Source organism: Giraffa tippelskirchi, chromosome 2 (assembly GCF_054371585.1).
Source record: "Giraffa tippelskirchi isolate mGirTip1 chromosome 2, T2T-mGirTip1v1.2.pri, whole genome shotgun sequence".
Taxonomy (NCBI): Eukaryota; Metazoa; Chordata; class Mammalia; order Artiodactyla; family Giraffidae; genus Giraffa; species Giraffa tippelskirchi.
In genome coordinates this window covers 78,819,569-78,837,326 of record NC_137276.1, presented here as the reverse complement: position 1 = coordinate 78,837,326, position 17,758 = coordinate 78,819,569, and the positions used below count along the sequence as shown (strand labels likewise).

General features: G+C 48.3%; 1 protein-coding gene across 6 annotated transcripts; it reads right to left on the bottom strand.

Annotated features, from left to right (window-relative positions):
- Positions 1-328: 328 nt before the first annotated feature.
- LOC145538018 (ral guanine nucleotide dissociation stimulator-like) lies at positions 329-16,873 on the bottom strand. Of its 6 annotated transcripts, none has more exons than XM_081569261.1 (8): positions 16,749-16,873; positions 4,879-4,976; positions 4,419-4,655; positions 3,895-4,005; positions 3,069-3,262; positions 2,391-2,450; positions 1,271-1,464; positions 329-997 (listed from the first exon to the last, which is right to left on the bottom strand). In XM_081569261.1, exons 3-8 carry the CDS (start codon positions 4,551-4,553, stop codon positions 822-824), a joined length of 870 nt encoding a protein of 289 aa, XP_081425387.1. In that variant the 5' UTR covers positions 4,554-4,655; positions 4,879-4,976; positions 16,749-16,873; the 3' UTR covers positions 329-821. The 6 variants fall into 6 exon arrangements, 5 of the variants coding, with proteins under 5 accessions (XP_081425387.1, XP_081425388.1, XP_081425389.1 ...); XM_081569262.1 differs by having other exon boundaries at positions 329-991; XM_081569263.1 differs by having other exon boundaries at positions 329-991; positions 4,419-4,624.
- Positions 16,874-17,758: the final 885 nt, after the last annotated feature.

The window sequence follows — 17,758 nt, the reverse complement described above, 5'->3', positions numbered from 1 at the left end:
CACAGGGCCTCCAAAAGTTGACTACATGGTATTCAGTCGACACCCACATTCCACTCCTACGACAATACCCGGAAGTAGCACACACACAAAGTCACAAGCCTGCACACAAGGGTTCAGAGCAGCACTAGGCACAAGAGCCCAAAGGGAAACATAGTCCCCATGTCCATCAACAGATGAGGGGAGAGTCGCATGCACTGCTCTCCCAGACTGCAGGATTATTCGTCGTCAAATAGGACGCAGATGCTGTGCAATAGAGAACAGACGTGTTCATGGATCGTCGTGAATGGTCTCCATGCCGCTCACACACACAATTGAAAAAGTCAAAGAATTCAATTTCTATCTAAGTTTATTTCATAGAAAAAGTAAGTTTATACATGTACTAAAAAATCCAAAACACAGGTTAAGAGAGGGAATTATAGGGGTGAAGAGACAGGCTCCAGGGCTGGTGCAGGCATTGGGGCAGCACACCATCTGCCTTTCCCAGGCGAGGCTTGCTGACGATCTGGGAGCAGCTCCAGGGATATTAGGGGAGGAGCTGGCTCCAGCGCCTCAGCTGCTAGAAGAGCTGGGTCTGTTGGGGTCTCTAGAACCACAGGTGGATAACACCGGAGCCACAGCTGACTGCAAAGCACGAAGCAGCTCCAGAGCCAAGGCAGTGCCCTGGCCGACGATGGCTTAAGCCTGGGGACTGAGGCTGCAGAAGCAGCGCAGGCACAGGATTTGTGGGTGATTGAAGATCGGAAGGAGGAAGAGGGCTGTTTCTTGCACGTTCTCTGCATCTAGAAGTCGAGCCTGGAGGTGCTTTTCCTCACTTCCTCGCTTCATTGAGATGGCTCTGGGTTTGGAGCTGGCATGGTTACATGATGTAGAGCTTGACCTTGAGTAGGAGCTGGGCTTTCAGTTTGCTCTAACTGTGGAGCTGTGGCAGTTACTAGGGGTGCTGCTGGCTCTAGGTTTGGTGATGTTTCCAGAGCTGCTTCTCCAGCGGGGGCTGTATCTCCCAGAAGAGAAAGCACTGTCAGTAAGACTGCTTGTCCATGCATCCCAAAGACAGGAACCTACTTGCTGCTTAGCCCTGAAATCTCAATCCAAGATGCCCCCTAACCCCAGGAAGTCTTCCCAGGCTGCAGTCCAGGGGAATAGTGGTCTGAGGAGCTTCCTCAATGCTCCTGGCCTAGTTCCAGCCTCAGAAGGCTCTGCTCTGTGTGGCCCAGCCCCCTCCCTTCCTTATTCGGCCCCGTCCTCCTCACCCAGCCCGAGTCCTCCTCACCATGCCCCTCTGCCTCAGTGGGCTCCAGGGTCTCCAGCTGTGCCAGGAGATGGCGGGCTCGCTGCTCCAGGTCCGAGGCAGGCATGTTGAGCTCTATGTAAGCCAGAAGCATCTTGAGGCAGGGAAATTCTGGGGGCTGCTGGAAATCCTCAGGGTAAAGGTGCAGCCAGGTGCTCAGGATGGAGGACATGGCCCTGGGGGGAGTCACGTGGGTAGCAGTCAGAGACCTGGCCTTCCCGCCACACTGCACTCCAGGGCTGCCCTGTGGGGACCTGGGCCTCTGCGCCTTCTGCCTCTGCCCATCCAGAGGTCAGTTCTCCTCCACGGCTCATCTCACCTGGCAGAACAGGCAGAGGAGGCCTGGACACAGGGGCGGGGCCGCCAAAAAGCCTGCTCAAGTGCCAGCCCTTGATCCACGGTGTCACCATCTGTCCGCTTCTTCAGGGCAGCCTGGCTCAGCGTACTGTCCCTTGCCCCGCCCCTCCCCCTGCTGTCACCACTGCGAGGGCAGGCAGGGCATCTACTCTGGTCGCTGCATCTCGGGAACACGTAGGGGTCCCAGGAGGATCTGGCCCAGGAGGCTACACACAGACTCTGTCATCTACCCAGGCTTCCTGCAGGCCTCATAGCACCTCAGATTTACCTCCTACATCTACAGGCAGCCTCGTCCGCTAGGGACGCGCCTGCGTCTCCTGCCACCACTGACACTCATCCTTCACCAGCGAGGACTCAGCTGTCCCGAGTGTCACGGGTCCCCTGAGCACCCGCTGAGGTTCCAGCACACGGTCAGCAGGATGCTCTCCACACTTTGCGTTCTGGGTCCCAGGATCGGGGGTAGAGGCAGGACTGGGATGGACAGGCGAGGGTTGTAGACTCTCATGGGGCAGACTCTGAACTCTGACCTCCCAGAGGCTGCTTACAGCACGCCAGACACCTCCACAGCTCTCTTGGCCTCCTTTCCTGTTTTGCACGAGAAGCCCCCTAGACCTCGGCCCCCAGGGGGAACCAGAAGCTATGTGGGATCCAGGATTCTGCCAGCCCTGCCCATTCAGAAACCCCAAGACTCCGGGCAGTTCTCTGGGGAAGGGAGTCAGTCCCTCTTGAATCAAAATCCACTCACATTTTCAGCTGGTGCAGGGCTCCACCATCCGCATCGCAGTACGGGAGGATGCATCCGTACCTACAGGAGGCCAGGGAGGCGTCACATGGTCAGTACTGGAGACACGCCCCACATGTGATGGCTAGTGTGACAGGCTTCCCCCCCTCACCGAGAGAACTGATGCCCTGGGGGGCAGGACTGCTGTCTGCTCCACACATTACATGATGGTTTTCCCAGAAAAGTGCCTGCATCTCATGCGCCTGCCTTTATATTTCAAGAGCGAATGAGCCCAACCGGCCCCATCCAAGTGCCTGGGGCGCCACTCATCACTCCCAGGGAGCCCTGGTCTCAATGCCCCAGGGCAGGGCACCTCTCACACCTCACCTTGCAATTGGGAAAACGCTTTGGGACAAAGTCAAAGGCTCAGAGACCACCGAGACACAGGCTTCCTCGAAGGGAGGAGGAACGAGATGACTCAGCACAACCACAGCCTTAACAGGGCTCCAGGCGCCCAGAAAGCCCTTTCCAGGACGCACCCACGTAGTCCCCACAGACACCCTGGGGGCGGCTCCTCCCTTTACCCTCTGGGTGCAGAGGGGGCCACTGGGGCTCAGAGAGGTGGAGAGCCATTCCCACCACTCACAGCTGGAAGGGGACCGGGTCCCCCCGAGTCCCCAGTGGGGGAGGGGAAGTGCTCACCTCATGAAGAGAAGGTCCAGCACCTGCTGAGGGCTGCCAAAAGCCCTGTAGGTACCCAGGAATCTGGGGAGGTAGGAGGGGTCACCGCCCAGGAAGGCAGGCACCAGGTTGCCCACCAACGTCTCCAGTCTGCGTCTCTGCACGCTCCACACCCTGCAGGGCTCATTCCTGTCCCCTGGGGACACATTTTCCCCCTGGGGTGGAACGAGGAAGAGACAAGAGTCAGAGGCCGCACCAAGGACTACAGGAAGGCAGGGGCTGGAGCTCAGACTGAGGCCCCAAGCCTCGGGAATCATGGCAAGGGGAGGGCCAGGAGTGCCCTCCACAGAATAAACGTCTTGGCATCACGAGTGAACTGGCAAAGGGCCACGGTTACGTGTGTTAGCGTCTCGGGGCAGTTTGTACTGGACAGCTCCCCGCGTGTTAACTGCGTCCCCTGTGGCGGTGACCAACACATCCCATTTTGGGGGTGAGAACTGGGGTGACAGGGGCTGATCCTGGGGTGAGAGGCATCAGGGTTCTCAGGCCCACATGGATACGTGGGGATGGAGTTAATACAGGATACACTGTAGAAACATGTGGAAAGGCTCCTTGGGGAACATCAAGTGAAATCCTTTCACAATCTCCTTCCGAGATTCCCACATGGACGTAAAGAGTGATTTTGCATCTGGACACCTCAGGGCCTAGGCCGCGAGGGCGTGTCGCACACCTGACACTCCCAGGTTCCTTTGGGAGCAGGCCTCTAGGAGGGACCCAGGGGAGCGCCAGGGTGGCTCTGGGACCCGGAACTTCCTGGCTGGAGGGTCTCCTCCCGGCTGGCACTCACCCTCTGCCCGCCCTGGGCTCTGTTGCTGCTCTGGGCCTCCCGTTCCTCGTGCGGGGATATGGAGCAGGGGGCTCCGTAGACCGGCGCCTGTCTGCAGTCTCGGGAGGAGCCCTGTGAACACAGTGCCCGCCAGCCAGGCAGAAAGTCTCAGGCCACCGGCCAGCTGTCTCTGGTGCTTCTTGGACCCCTAGACCTCTCCCCTCCAGACACATGCCCACCACTCTCTGCACAGACCTCCACCGAGGAAGAAGACACCCGACCGCCTGAGGGCCTTGGATCCGCACTGGCACAGAGAAGAGCACCTCAGGGATCCTCTTTCCCCACTGCCAGCCTGTCCTCAGGTGTGATGGTGATCGGACCACCAGGTCACGATGTGCCCACCAACCTGTTCCTGCCCAGAGGGAGAACCTCCCCTCAAGTCCCACTTCCCCACACCTGGAGATGAGGGCAGCTGGCGCTGCCCAGGGAGGGCTCCCGGTGGCGGCCAGGCCTGGTGGGGCCACCTCTAGGTTGCCTGCTGTTACCTTTGGGGACCTCCTGCTAAAGGACCAGAGGCATCCAGGTTGAGCGCTGAACCCCCTGAAACATCTGAAAAACCTCTCCCTCCAGGGTTTCCTGAAGCAGAAGCCCTGGTCAGTCGAGACACAGCGGGAGAACATCCTTCTGGATCAAGTCTCTCCAGCCAAGTGAGCCCCAACTGGCTGTGGCGCTGTTGCTAGAACGTGGCTGCCTGGTTACAGGGTTCCGAGTTCTGTTAGGCTCTGCCGACAAGGAAGTGACTTCACCACCCGGGGGTCCCTTCCTTGAACTGACAGTTGACACCTGTACATATAGCCCTCGGGATACTGACCGCTCACCCCTCATCCACGCAGCCCCGGTTCTCACACAGTTGCAGCACACAGCCCTCCACACAGCTCCTGGGCAGGGTCTATGTGCAGCTCTGGGTAGACAGACCTGGGTCCAGGCTCCCCTCCTCATTCCTACCTCTTCTCCATCCTGGATGAGTCCTTGTGTCTCTCAAGGCCTGTCCGTGTCCTCACGTGCACACGAGGATTATGCCCACGTGGATATCTAGGGATGTCCTGAGACAGAGGTGGGAAAAACCCGGGAACATGTGGGAGCTGTGTCCCATGCAGGAAGTGCCTCCAGTCTCTTTTCTTGTCCCCCAATTACCTCTCCCATGTTTGTTCCTCTTCTGTTCTCATCCCACTCCCGCTGCTGCTTCTATGTCGGTTCAGTCGTATCCGACTCTGTGTGACCCCACACACGGCAGCCCACCAAGCTCCCAGGTCCCTGGAATTCTCCGGGCATGAATGCTGGAGTGGATTGCCATTTCCTGATGAAGGCTCACTTGGAGAGGGCCACTTGTAAGTGGGGCAGTGTGTTTGTCATAAGCAGCTACACAGTGCCCTCCGGTGGCCGTATAAGAAACGGCAGGAGTTCCTTATGCAGAAACAGTCGAATTTTTAATTCTAACGGAGAAGCCAAAGGCAACCCACTCCAGTACTCTTGCCTGGAAAATCCCATGGACGGAGGAGCCTGCTGGGCTGCCGTCTCTGGGGTCGCACAGAGGCGGACACGACTGAAGCGGATTAGCAGCAGCAATGCAGGAGACCCAGCTTTAATCCCTGGGTTGGGAAGATCCTCTGGAGAAGGAAATGGCAACCCCCTGGAGAATTCCATGGCCAGAGGAGCCTGCTGGGCTACAGTCCATGAGGTCTCAAAGAGTCAGGCGTGACTAAGCTACTAACAAACTATCACTCAGGAATAAAAACAAAATAAAAACATTTTCAGATGAAAACGACTACAAGTGTTTACCACTCTCAGGCTCTCACTGAGAATGAGGAAGGGTGTATTTAAGGAAGTCTCAGAAGGAGTGAGTCTCAGAAGGAAGGAGTGAGTAGAGGGTGAGAAACACAGAGGCAGGAGATGGTTTGATGCAGGACTAAGTCAGACAGTCACTGGCTGTGTGAACCAACACTCATGGATCAGTAGTATCAATCATCAATGACTAATCAGAAGCATCAATCTCTCTGGTCCTGGCCATCACCTGCCGCCCTCCCAGGATTCTGGAATCTTGAACTGACGTTGGAATTGCAGATATTATCTCTTTATATAATAATCATTTATAGCTATCTATATAATAAGAATTATACACCATGAACAAGTGGGATTTATTTTTGGAACGCAAGAATGCTTCAACCTAAGAAAATGCATCAGTATAGCACACACATTAACAGAATCAAGGGGAAAAAACATGTTCATCTCAGTTAACAGAAAAAACAGTTGAAAAAATGCAACACCCTTTCATGCTAAAAACACTTGACAAATTACATTTGAAGGAAATTATCATGACACAATAATGCCATACATGTAAAACCCATAGCTAACATCCCAGGCAGTGGTGAAACATGGAACATTTTTCCTTTGACTTCAGAAAGCATGTAAAAATGCTGGGTTTTACCACTTCTCAGCAATAGTACTTGTAGTTTTAGACACGGGTGTCAGCAAAGACATATAACAAAATAAGTGAATCAATGCATAAATCACCAACATTCAAATATGAAAAATGGAAGCAGAATTATCTGTGTTCACATGTGACATGATTTCATAAGTAGAAATCCTAAGGGTGCCAAAGAAATGGTATAAACAATAAATGAATTCAGCAAAGTAACAGGGTACAAAAATTAACACGGAAAATCACTCGCATTTCTGGACAGTAATAGGATCAATTTGGAAAGGAAATTAAGAAAACAACTGCATTTACAAATACATCAGAAAGAATAAATTACCGGGTCTCCCTGGGGGTTCAGATGGTAAAGACTCTGTCTGCAATGCAGGAGACTTGAGTTCGGTCCCTGGGCTGGGAAGATCCCCTGGAGGAGGGCATGGCCACCCACTCCAGTATTCTTGCCTGGAGACTCCCCATGGGCAGAGGAGCCGGGCGGGCTGCAGTCCATGGGGTCGCAAAGAGTTGGACGTGACTGAGCGACTAAGCACGGCACTGAGTGGTTAACTAAGGAGGTGAAGATCTGCACAGTATGACACAAATTCCATTTTCATGGATTAGAAGACTTACCATTGTTAAGTATCAATATCAGCCTCTGTAATTTACACTTGTAATTCAATCCCTATCAAAACCCACAGAAATTAAAAAAAAAAACCCATCCAAAATAAAATACCTATCCTAAAATTCACTTCTTAACTAATTAAAATTCACTAATTAATACCTAATTAATGCCCAAACTGCCAACCAATTTTGAGCAAGAAAAACAATGTGGGAGGACACACATTCCCTGATTTCAACAGTAACACAAAGTTACAGTAATCACAACAGTCTGGTACTGTCATAAAGATAAAATTATAGATCGATAGAAAAGAACTGAGAGCACAGCAAAACCTTCACACATATGGTCAAATGAACTTTGACAAGAGTGGCAAGATCATTCAATGGGGGAAAGACAGTATTCCTTCCCCAAAACGTGGCTGGGAGAACTTGACATCCATATGCCAAGGAATGAGGCTCAGTTCAGTTCAGTCACTCAGTCGTGTCTGACTCTTTGCAACTCTGTGGACTGCAGCACGCCAGGCCTCCCTGTGTATCACCAAGTCCCGGAGGTTACTCAAACTCATGTCCATTGAGTCGGTGATGCCACCCAAGCATCTCATCCTCTGTTGGCCCTTTCTCCTCCCGCCTTCAGTCATTCCCAGCAGCAGGGTCTTTGCCAATGAGACAGTTCTTCGCATCAGGTAGCCAAAGTATTGGAGTTTCAGCTTCGGCATCAGTCCTTCCAACGAATATTCAGGACTCATTTCCTTTAGGATGGACTGGTTGGATCCCATTGCAGTCCGAGGGACCCTAAAAAGTCTTCTCCAACACCACAGTTCAAAAGCATCAATTCTCCAGTGCCCAGCTTTCTTTATAGTCCAACTCTCACATCCATACATCACTACTGGAAAAACCATAGCTTTCGGACCTTTGTTGGCAAAGTAACGTCTCCGCTTTTTAATGTGCCGTTTAGATTGGTCATAACTTTTCTTCCAGGGAGCAAGCATCTTTTAATTTCATGGCTGCAGTCACCATCTACAGTGATTTTGGAGCCCCCCAAAATAAACGGTGTCACTGGTTCCCCATCTATTTGCCATGCAGTGATGGGACCAGATGTCATGATCTTAGTTTCCTCAATGTTGAGTTTTAAGCCAACTTTTTCACTCTCCTCTTTTACTTTCATCAATAGGCTCTTTAGTTCTTCACTTTCTGCCATAAGGGTGGTGTCATCTGCATATCTCAGGTGATTGATATTGCTCCCAGCAATCTTGATTCCAGCTTGTGCTTCATCCAGCCTGGCATTTCTCATGATGTGGCTGGAATCATGTAAACAAGATTTATAAAGGTTAACCGGAAAATGAATCAAGAGACATATCCAGAGACAAACCTACACAGCTATTTTCACCTTATCTATGACAAAATAAGCAACAGCTCATGCAGCTCAATAAAAAAAAAAAAAAATCCTTTCTGCTAGGACAGCAGGCCCTTCAAACCATGTCTCCTCTCCTTTATGAGCTCCTCCCAGACCAAGAGGCTGCTCAGTCGATTCTCACGTTGCTGTATGCACAGTGCACATTGTATGGTAAATATTCAATAGAGAGTTGAAACACAATAGGTCTAAATGAGTTACTTGTTATTACTGATGTCATCCTAAAATTATAAATTAATCCCAGAAAACAATCAGTATTACCTGAAGCAAAAGGACAGGGTACTGTCCGCAAGGTTTGCAAACTGGGGACACACAATTCTTGCCTGTAACTGAAAGCACATTCCCGGGGCTGAAGGGAGGGAAGAACTTGATAAAGCAAAAGCCCCAGAGTGCTCAGCTGGGAGACTGGTAAGGGGGATAAATGGACCCGTGTGGCCTGAGCACAAGTCCTTGCAGCTGGACCGCAGTCTGCCATGACTGGCTGTCAAGGGAGCTTCTCCTTCCGAGTGTTCATAGGCAGGACCCTTAGCAGAATCAGAACTCTTCAGAGCTTTCGTTTGTGGTTTTCTAAGAATTCAGGGAACGTTACTTCATCTCAGGTCTGTTATGACCGCATGACTCTGTTTTATTTTGGGTCTCTGTTAGCTAGAATGGGTCCATTCTCCATGGTCTCTTAAGGAATTTCTCTCATTTTTACTTTTCCTTGGGGGTTACTAGTTTCTTTTTTACATGGTCAAAGTTCATTTTCCATGAAAATTCACTCCCCTTCCTGGGGCACACCACTGGCAGACTCCCCAGCCTCTTCTGTGGCCACAAGACCACATCATGGCCAATGAAGTAGGAGAGAAACTGATGTGGCATCCTGGCCTATCATAACCTCCCACGGGCATTTTTCCAAAATGCTAAACGAGCCACCAAAAAGGGAAAAACCATTCCTACAGATTTCTGGCCTTTAAGGGCTCCTATTGAAACTATGATTCTGCCACTTCAAGGTACTCCTGGCCCTCCTGATACTCAACAACAGGCAAAACACTCACTACAGAAACAGAAACTAAATGATAAAACCTTACAAAAGGCCCAGTTGGAACAACATAATATATTTACTAACCCTCCCTTGGTTGTTTCAAGAGCTCCCCATCTGTCAACAGATGCAAATTTAACAGCAGCTCCTTTGCTAAAACCTAATGATTCTAGCAAGGACTCATCTAGTACACCTTTTGACATTAAAATTAACACCTTGCTAAATAACAATGATGAGTTTTTACCAGGTACTCTTAATTGTAAACATTTGCTACCTGCCCACTCTCCTTCAGGACAGAGGCTTTCTAAATTGCTGACTTGACAATCACAAGTCTCTGAAGCCGATGTTTTTTCCGCTTTTCCAGTTTTAAGAAATCCTGACGCTGAAGGGCATGTAATACCTCAGTATAAGGCTATTCACTTTTATCATATGCAACAAATAAAAAAGACTATAACTACGTACGGCCCACATGCTCGAGTACAGTGCCCTCCTTTGTTGCATGAACAAATACAAACAGTGGCCCTTAAGGCTTGGGAGCAAATTACTCCTCAAGGGGAGCCTACAGGGAGCTACACTAATATATCGCAGGGACCTAATAAAACATATGCTGATGTTTTAGCTAGACTACAAGCTGCTATTTCCTGTACTCTAATGGAAAAAAAGCTAAAAGACAACTAGAGAAACTACTTGCTTATGAAAATACAAATCAGAAATGCCAAAAAGCCATAGCTCCTATTCGGGAGGCAGAGACTATTATAGATGATTTAAAGACTTGTTACAATCTAGGATCAGAAACTCAAAAGATGCAAATGCTAGCTAAAACAATGGTTGCTGCCCTTAAAAGGAAAAATGAAAGATGTTTTACATGTAGAGATAAAAGCCATTGAAAAAGGGATCGCTCTAAAAAGGTTAATAATAACCCCCCCAAAATCTGCCCTCGCTGCCATAGAGGAATGCATTGGGCCAAAAAGATTGTAAATCTAGATTTGACATTGAAGAAAAACCTATTCCGAAAAACTCCCAGCAGGGGACCCCGCAGGTCGCCTCCAACAATAACCAGGGACAAATTCCATCTTCTCTCTCAAACCCTCAAACAGTCCCCTCTCCAATACATACCAGACTGTTCGAAGCCCTGCCCCCACAAACTTTCGCTCTTTTACTTGGCCGCTCTAGTTTGACTTCTAAAAGAATTACTGTTCATCCTGGAGTAATTGATTCAGACTATAGAGGAAAAATTCAAGTTGTGATGTCATCCCAGATTTTACGGCAATTCCAAAAGGGGGACAAAATGCTCAATTACTTCTTTGACCTTACATTTCTATTAACTCTCCTAAAGATGTACGGACGGGCAGATCCGGCAGTACAGATGAGAAACAATCCTTGTGGACTTCGTTAATATCTGAATTTGCCCAACCGAATATTAATATCAAAATTAATGGTAAAAAATTTTCTGGTCTCCTTGACACTGGATCTGATATTACTATCATTTCCAAACATTTATGGCCCAAATCTTGGCCTATACAACAAATTTCTCGCCAAATTGCAAGAATTTCTCAAACTAAAGTACAAGAGGTTTATCAAAGTACTCACATACATCCATGTGAGGGACCAAAAGGCCAACCTGCAACACTAAAACCTTATGTGATAGATGCCCCTATTAATTTAATAGGGAGAGACTTACTTATGCAATGGCAAACTCAAACTCATAGTCCACATTTTCCCTAGGGGCCACTGCTCATTTAACAAACAATGCATGTATTAAAATAACTTGAAAAAATGACAAACCTGTTTGGACAAAACAATGGCCCCTCACAAAAAAGAAATTACAGGCAGCTAAAAAATGTATAGATACACAACTAGAATTCAAACAGATTAAAAAAAATCTTGTTGCACCTGTCAATACTACATAGCTCAAGCGCTTAGGTGATATAAACTAGATTAGACCTTCTTTAGGCATTACTAATTACCAATTAAATAACCTATTTAATACTTTAAAAGGAGATCCTGATTTAAACAGCCCTCGTTCGCTTTCTCAAAAGGCACGAAAAAAACTCGCTTTAGTACAAAATAAATGACAACAACAATTTCTTACTCACATTGTTGTAGCCACGCGTTCTGGGAAACAAACTCACTCAGAAAGACAATGCAGATAGCGGAGTGCAGTTTATTGCACCGGTGGGCCCAAGGCCGAGTCTTCTCTTAGCCAAAGACCCCGACTAGCATTTGTAAAAATCGTTGATACCCCATGTGTACGTGTCCAAACTCACCACTCCAAATTCCTTGAGACTTACATAAACTAGGAAGGGTAAATGCAATCACAGGAATCCCATCATTCGTGTGTTGTCTGTTCAAACAGTTAAACAATTGGCCAACAATCAATAAGCCCGAGGTTACACTCCAGAGGTACCAAAAAATGTATGGCCTGTCTGGAGACAGGGGTGATTAATATGTTTTCGAAAAATTAAAAAAGGGGGAATACACAGGAACAGTACTGTCTCCCCTATCTAAAGCAGACTTTACTACAACACAGCTTTATTTGCTTTAAAGTTTTACAATCTACCACAGAGAGATATTTTCACTAGAGCAGAAAAACATTTTGAGGAATTGAAGGACACTTCTCTTCCTCTGCCCATTTGGTACCAAGACGGGTTAACAATACAGTGGAAATCTGGGAAACTAATCTTACAGGGAAAGGGGTATTCTTGTGTCTCCCGAGAAGGCTCCAACGAACTCACATAGCTTCCTCTTCAGAAAAGTGGACTCAAGGGGGCCCCCCAGCCTTCAAAACAGAGACGAAACAACAAAAACCCCAGGAGAAAGAAATCCCAATATGGGCCACGGCGGCTCTAAAGATCTCCAGGAAGCGCCACCCTCGGCAACATCAACCTTATAACCTCCCCACTTGGGGACACATAAAAACTCGTACTAATCGAGCTGAAAATTTGTTCTCTCAACAGGGAATGCCGCAGAATCCAGAAAACAGTTTCCTAGTCAAGCTTAGGTTGGTCGCTTGTGCCACCCCCTAGCCCGAGGCAAATTAATCATTCATACCCAACCCCCTTTCTTACTACAGGTGATATAACGGACGGAGAGAAGATCAATTGTTTCTACTAACGACTCTCTACGTAGGCCTTCTTCCTAGAGCATTAAAGGGCCCTCACACCCTGAAGTAGAAGAAAACACTACTTAGCATTTCTCTAGGTTATGAACTCCTTCCTTTGTGCATGGGACCAACAGAATTCCGACAAACTTGGGCTTTCGCCCTGCCTCCCCAAATAGACTTTCGGACGGGAGGGACATTGCTTAAATTGTAAACCGTGGTTACACTACAAAAACCTTAGGGAAAGAATTAAGGAAAGAATTCACTACCATGACAAAGGACTTCTTGAGTGACTTGACAGAAAAACTCCCCACCTCGCCTTCAAATCAATTAACAGACTGGGCCTCAACTACGAGACACATGGAAACCTGTTGCGAGTACCTAAAAACCTGAAGCTTGGAACGGACATTGTACAAGGACATGCTAATAAGACTTTACCTTCTGTAACCTGTATTAATTGCTAACTAGATACTTGATAAAAAATGATTCCCTTTTGATTGTGATTGAGATTCTACTCAATGCTGTCTTACTCCTGGTCATTCTAATTATAATACCTACAACTGGGTACAAATCAAAATTCATTGATGAAACATAAATAATGCCTCACTGTATGTACAAAAAGAACTCCTTGTTAAAACGTCTGCCTTCTTCCACTAATCTAGAGACTTTAGCTGAGCAACTAGCAGTTTAATTATCTGGGCTATACCCACGAGGTTGATTTCAAAATATTATTCACAGCATCAGGTCTGAAACTGTAACTCTGGTGTTTGTCTTGGTGACTTGATTTGTTGTTTACCGTTGCCTTTCTCTAGGATTGGTTTATACTAAACAAACTCATATGGTCAGGACGGTTTTTGACAAATATAAAACACGGGGAGTTGTCAGGATACATTTAACAGGAGGCTTCCTGTGTGCTGTTTTCAGTCTTCCCTGAAATCTATGTTCCTTAACAGCACCTGAATACAGGTGCCAGAGGTGGCAAGCCAGCTTTCGGGGATAATAGAAATTCATGTATCTCATTCCTATGGAAATTCCATATGGTGAACAGCAGCTATTTGCAAGTCTCCTCCTTTCTGATACGTAAAGTAACTGTTCCAACCCCCTCTCTAGAGAATAATTCTAAATTCTAGCCTCCGGCTTTCTAGATGACTTGTTAGATCTTTGATCCCTATCTCTGCTAAAAAGGGCTATCTGGTAAGAGAGTATATATATGCCCACAATATGTTGAATAAATGCCTTTGTTCCACCAGAGCACTGGTCCCCGGGTCTTTCCTCACTTTCTCTCTCCCTCTCTCTCTCGCTCTCACTCTCTCCCACTCTCTCTCTCCCTCTCTCCATTTCAGGCTGCGTCCACGGAGCACAGGTGTCCATCATGTCTACTTATTTGCCCAGGCTTTCAAGACCTCTTTGAGAGGGCGCCCTGAGCCTACGGAGACGGTGCTAGCTCTTTGCCCTAGTGTTATCGTGGCATACTGCGTAAACCAGGGAATATCAGCCTCTTTTCTTCCCTCTTTTACTTTCTTGTCGGTCGACTCTGTACCCCCAGGTACCGGTCCATTAAAGGACCACAACAGAGGAGGCCAACGACAGGAGAACTCTGGGTTCCTGAATGACCACGTGAGGAAGCGCAGTCTCCCCAGGGTGAACACCCACTCAGCACTGTCACGTGGGAAACAGAATGATGTGCTTTCGAAATTTTGAGTTATTTGATATTTCCGCATACATATTATACCCACAAAAATGTTAATCATAGGATGAACTTAAATAGCCACCAAACTAGTACATTTAAATACAAGTAAATTGTGTGCTAGTAATAGTTTTAACATCCACTTTAACCCTGTTAATTCTGACTCAGTCATCTGAACTCAGAGAACTTCAATTCCTCAACAGTTTAAATTCTGAACCTCATAAAAACTGCAACAGGAATTACACTAAGATTTGAAACACAGTGTTGAGAAAGTATTTTCAAGAGAAAACTTCACTAGGAGATTTTAGTTCCTTGACCTTGCTTTGAAAACATAGCACAGCAAACTATTTGTGGTGTGTCCATGTTTATTTCTAACTGAAAATATTTTAGTTGGGATTCGCTTTTTTAAAAAAAATAAATGACAGCTTTCTTAACCACATCACAGCTGAATGACTATAAATTCCCTTTTGGGGAGATTCTTTAGTAATCGTTCCTTGTACGTGGTTGACTGACTTGGGTCAAATATCAGGTATCAGAAAGTTTCAAAATGTTCTTTTCCGTTCATCAATTTTCAGTCAATAATACATTTGATCTCATGGACTTCTATATGGTGTGGAATACTTCTACTACTACTGATTTCCCTGATGTTGCAAGAGACCTTAAGATCAAAGTTCTGGCATCCAGTCTATTTCTTCGAAGACAGTGATTAAGTTTTGCTCCAGCTTTTGGAACATTTGCCCCCCAAGGCTCCACCACCCTCCCTTTCTGCCTAACTCAAGAGAGAAGAGGATGCTCTCAGAGCTACTTACAAGGTTCAGGGAGATGAAAGCTACACAGTGGATCTCACCACCGGCCTAGGAATTGAAAGGATCTTTCCCATTCAAATATCTGGGTAAGGAACCACACTTCTATAATTTCTTTGGGAGTTAAGAAACACCAAGGAAAGAAAGTCTGTGGTTGGTAAAGGAACAAACGGCCAATCCATCTGAGAATCACTCCACCTCCTCCCCTTCCTCTGGGTGTCTGGCGTACGGAAAGAGCCGTGGTCATCACCAGCTGGTTTTCGTCCTTTTTCCCTTAGAAGAGAAATTCAGTTTTATTGAGGACACCAAGGCACCGAACTCAGTACTCAAATTTCTCTTGTGTACCTGTTGCCCATCTTTGAAATGTCTGCCGTTATCTTCAACAGTGAAACAACGTACTTCCTAATCACAGGAGTCGGAAGTGCAGGGTTTTAACAAGTCATCCCTGACTGTTTCAAGTGGAAAATTTGCTAACTCAAGAAACAATTTCGATAGAGAAACACAACCTATCTCTGTGTTACAAAGCATAGTACCTTAGATTGTTTTGAAGCCTCCTAAGTAGGTACCAACAAACAGCACAGAAAAAACCACAGGACAAAACCCAAACTATTCTCAAACAAAATATACATCTTCTGGAAACAATCTGAAAATTACCCTGAATTAGATATTGAAAATTGCAAAAGGGTGCACCATAATTTCATCAAATGAACATTTCTCTGGATTCCAAAGTCTTCCCTTCAAGCAAAACTTACCAAACCAACAAACAACCGAGCTCTTTTAGGCCGCTAGAATTTGCAAATACTTGAGCATCTATGATTACTGTGCAGAAATAAAATTTTAAATGCTCATTCAACTTAGAGTAATGCCGTTTCTCAATGGTCTGTTGCTGGAAAAGAGGAACAGAAACACAAATAAACTGTTCAAAAAGCCCTCCATACGCAAAAAACATAAAAAGGCGGAGACTGCTTTACTGCAAACTTTGCTTAGGTGTTAGTATGTCACAAATTGCCCTCCAGGAAGCTCTCTGTGAGCTACTTCGAGTCAGTCAATAAAGCCTGAAAACACTGAAAGCGAAAGGGAACTTAGACGACTAGGCTTTAGCCGACCAGGCTCCTCCATCCCTGGCATTTTCCAGGCAAGAGTACTGGAGTGGGTTGCTAATTCCTTCTCCAGAGGATCTTCCCGACCCAGGGATCGAACAGAGATCTGCCACATTGCAGGCAGATGCTTTACTGTCTGAGCCACCAGGGAAGCCTGTAGGAAAGAGCACGGAGTCCCTTCTGAACAGCCGCTGCCGGCGGCCAGGACGGGATCCCCGAGCTGTGCGCCCCCATCACCCGCGCGCATCCCGGGAGCAGAGATCTCTCACAGCTGCGGACCCACCGCGCCCGACACGCGCGCCCGCGGCCCCAGCTTCGGGCTCCTCGGCGGCACCTCCCCGGCCCGGAACCACGAGCCCGTGGCGACCGGGCCCAGGCGGCGTCCGCAGACCCAGAGGCCGCCCCCCGCGGTCGTGGGGGCAGCCCCGCCGCGAGGAGACTCGAGGGGCGCCGAGCAGGGAGGGCTGCGAGCGCGCGGGGCGCCCACCGCTCAACGGCCGCCTTGGGGCGCCGGCCCGGCGTCCTCACCCTGCGGCCGATGGCGGCCACCCCGGAGCCGAGGACCGAGGGAGGCTCGCGCTCCTCGGGGCTGCAGGAGTCGGGGGCCGCTGGCCGCTGGGCAGGCGGGGGCGCGCGGTGAGGGGCTGCGGTCGAGCTGCACTTACTCGTGTCTGCGCTGCTCCCTGGTGCGGGGCGTCCCGCAGTGGGGACCGACTCAGTCTCCAACTTCCCTTCCGTCAGGACGGGTCCTGGGGGCTCAGGCGCCTCTGCGCCTCCGCCCTCCACCTGCAGCCGCTCACGCCTGCGCACTCGCTCCGGGGCCGGTGGGGGCGGGGAGGGGCGCCTGTCAGCCTGGGCACTCCTGGCTGGAATATCCTTCTTTTAAATGCAAAGTGTTGGACTTGATATCAATTTCTAAAAAAATAAACGTCAAGTTTTCTTTATCCTAATCACAATTTCGTGACTATAGATTCTGTCTTTGGAAGATTTCTTTAAGAATAATTTGTACTTGGTCAACTGAGTCAGATAATAGGTTCAAAATTATATATTGCTTGTATAAATTTTCAGCCAATAATACGTTTTACCCTGTGGAGTTGTATTTAGTGTGTGTGTGTGGGGGGGGGCTTGTTTTTTGTTTTTTTACTACTAATCAGCCTTGGCAGGGGCAGAGTCTTGAGATGAAGGGAGAGTTAGGATCCCCTAGGCTAGGGCTGCCTCCCTGCCACATGGTTTGCCGTGGGAATTGGAGGTCCTAGGACCCCAGAATATTCTGGCAATGGGGAATAGATTCTCTGGGTGTGAGCACAAGTATACACTGACACACATCAGAGGAAGGGACCATAGGGACTGGGGTCAGGGGAGGGGTGGACCTTGGGGCAGTGACAGTGACAGAAACATACATCAATTTCCCCTGGACTGAGGCAAAGACCACCTTGTTGGGCCTCATGTGGAATCCAGGTCAGAACAGCTGCACTGGCTGTGATGAGGAGTCCTCATAAGGCAACTAGACACCCCACGGCTGAAGAGGAGGTTGAGGGTCCTCTTCAAGGTCCCTCTCAAAGCCCCTGGTTCCTATGGATCCTGTCACATTCCCTCCTGGGGCCCAATGAATGCTGAGGTCCTGAAGTCTCTCAGAGCTATGGTGTGTGCTGCGGTTTCCCTGCTTGGTGTGTAG

Bases quoted from the DNA above. Each gene is read 5' to 3' on its own strand.
- LOC145538018 (XM_081569260.1), bottom strand. The intron at 4,510-4,878 runs GTAGGAATGAGG...CTTCTGCTTCAG, and splicing joins TCATCCAGGATGGAGAAGAG to GAAACCCTGGAGGGAGAGGT. The intron at 4,006-4,418 runs GTAACAGCAGGC...CTGTGTTCACAG, and splicing joins TTAGCAGGAGGTCCCCAAAG to GGCTCCTCCCGAGACTGCAG.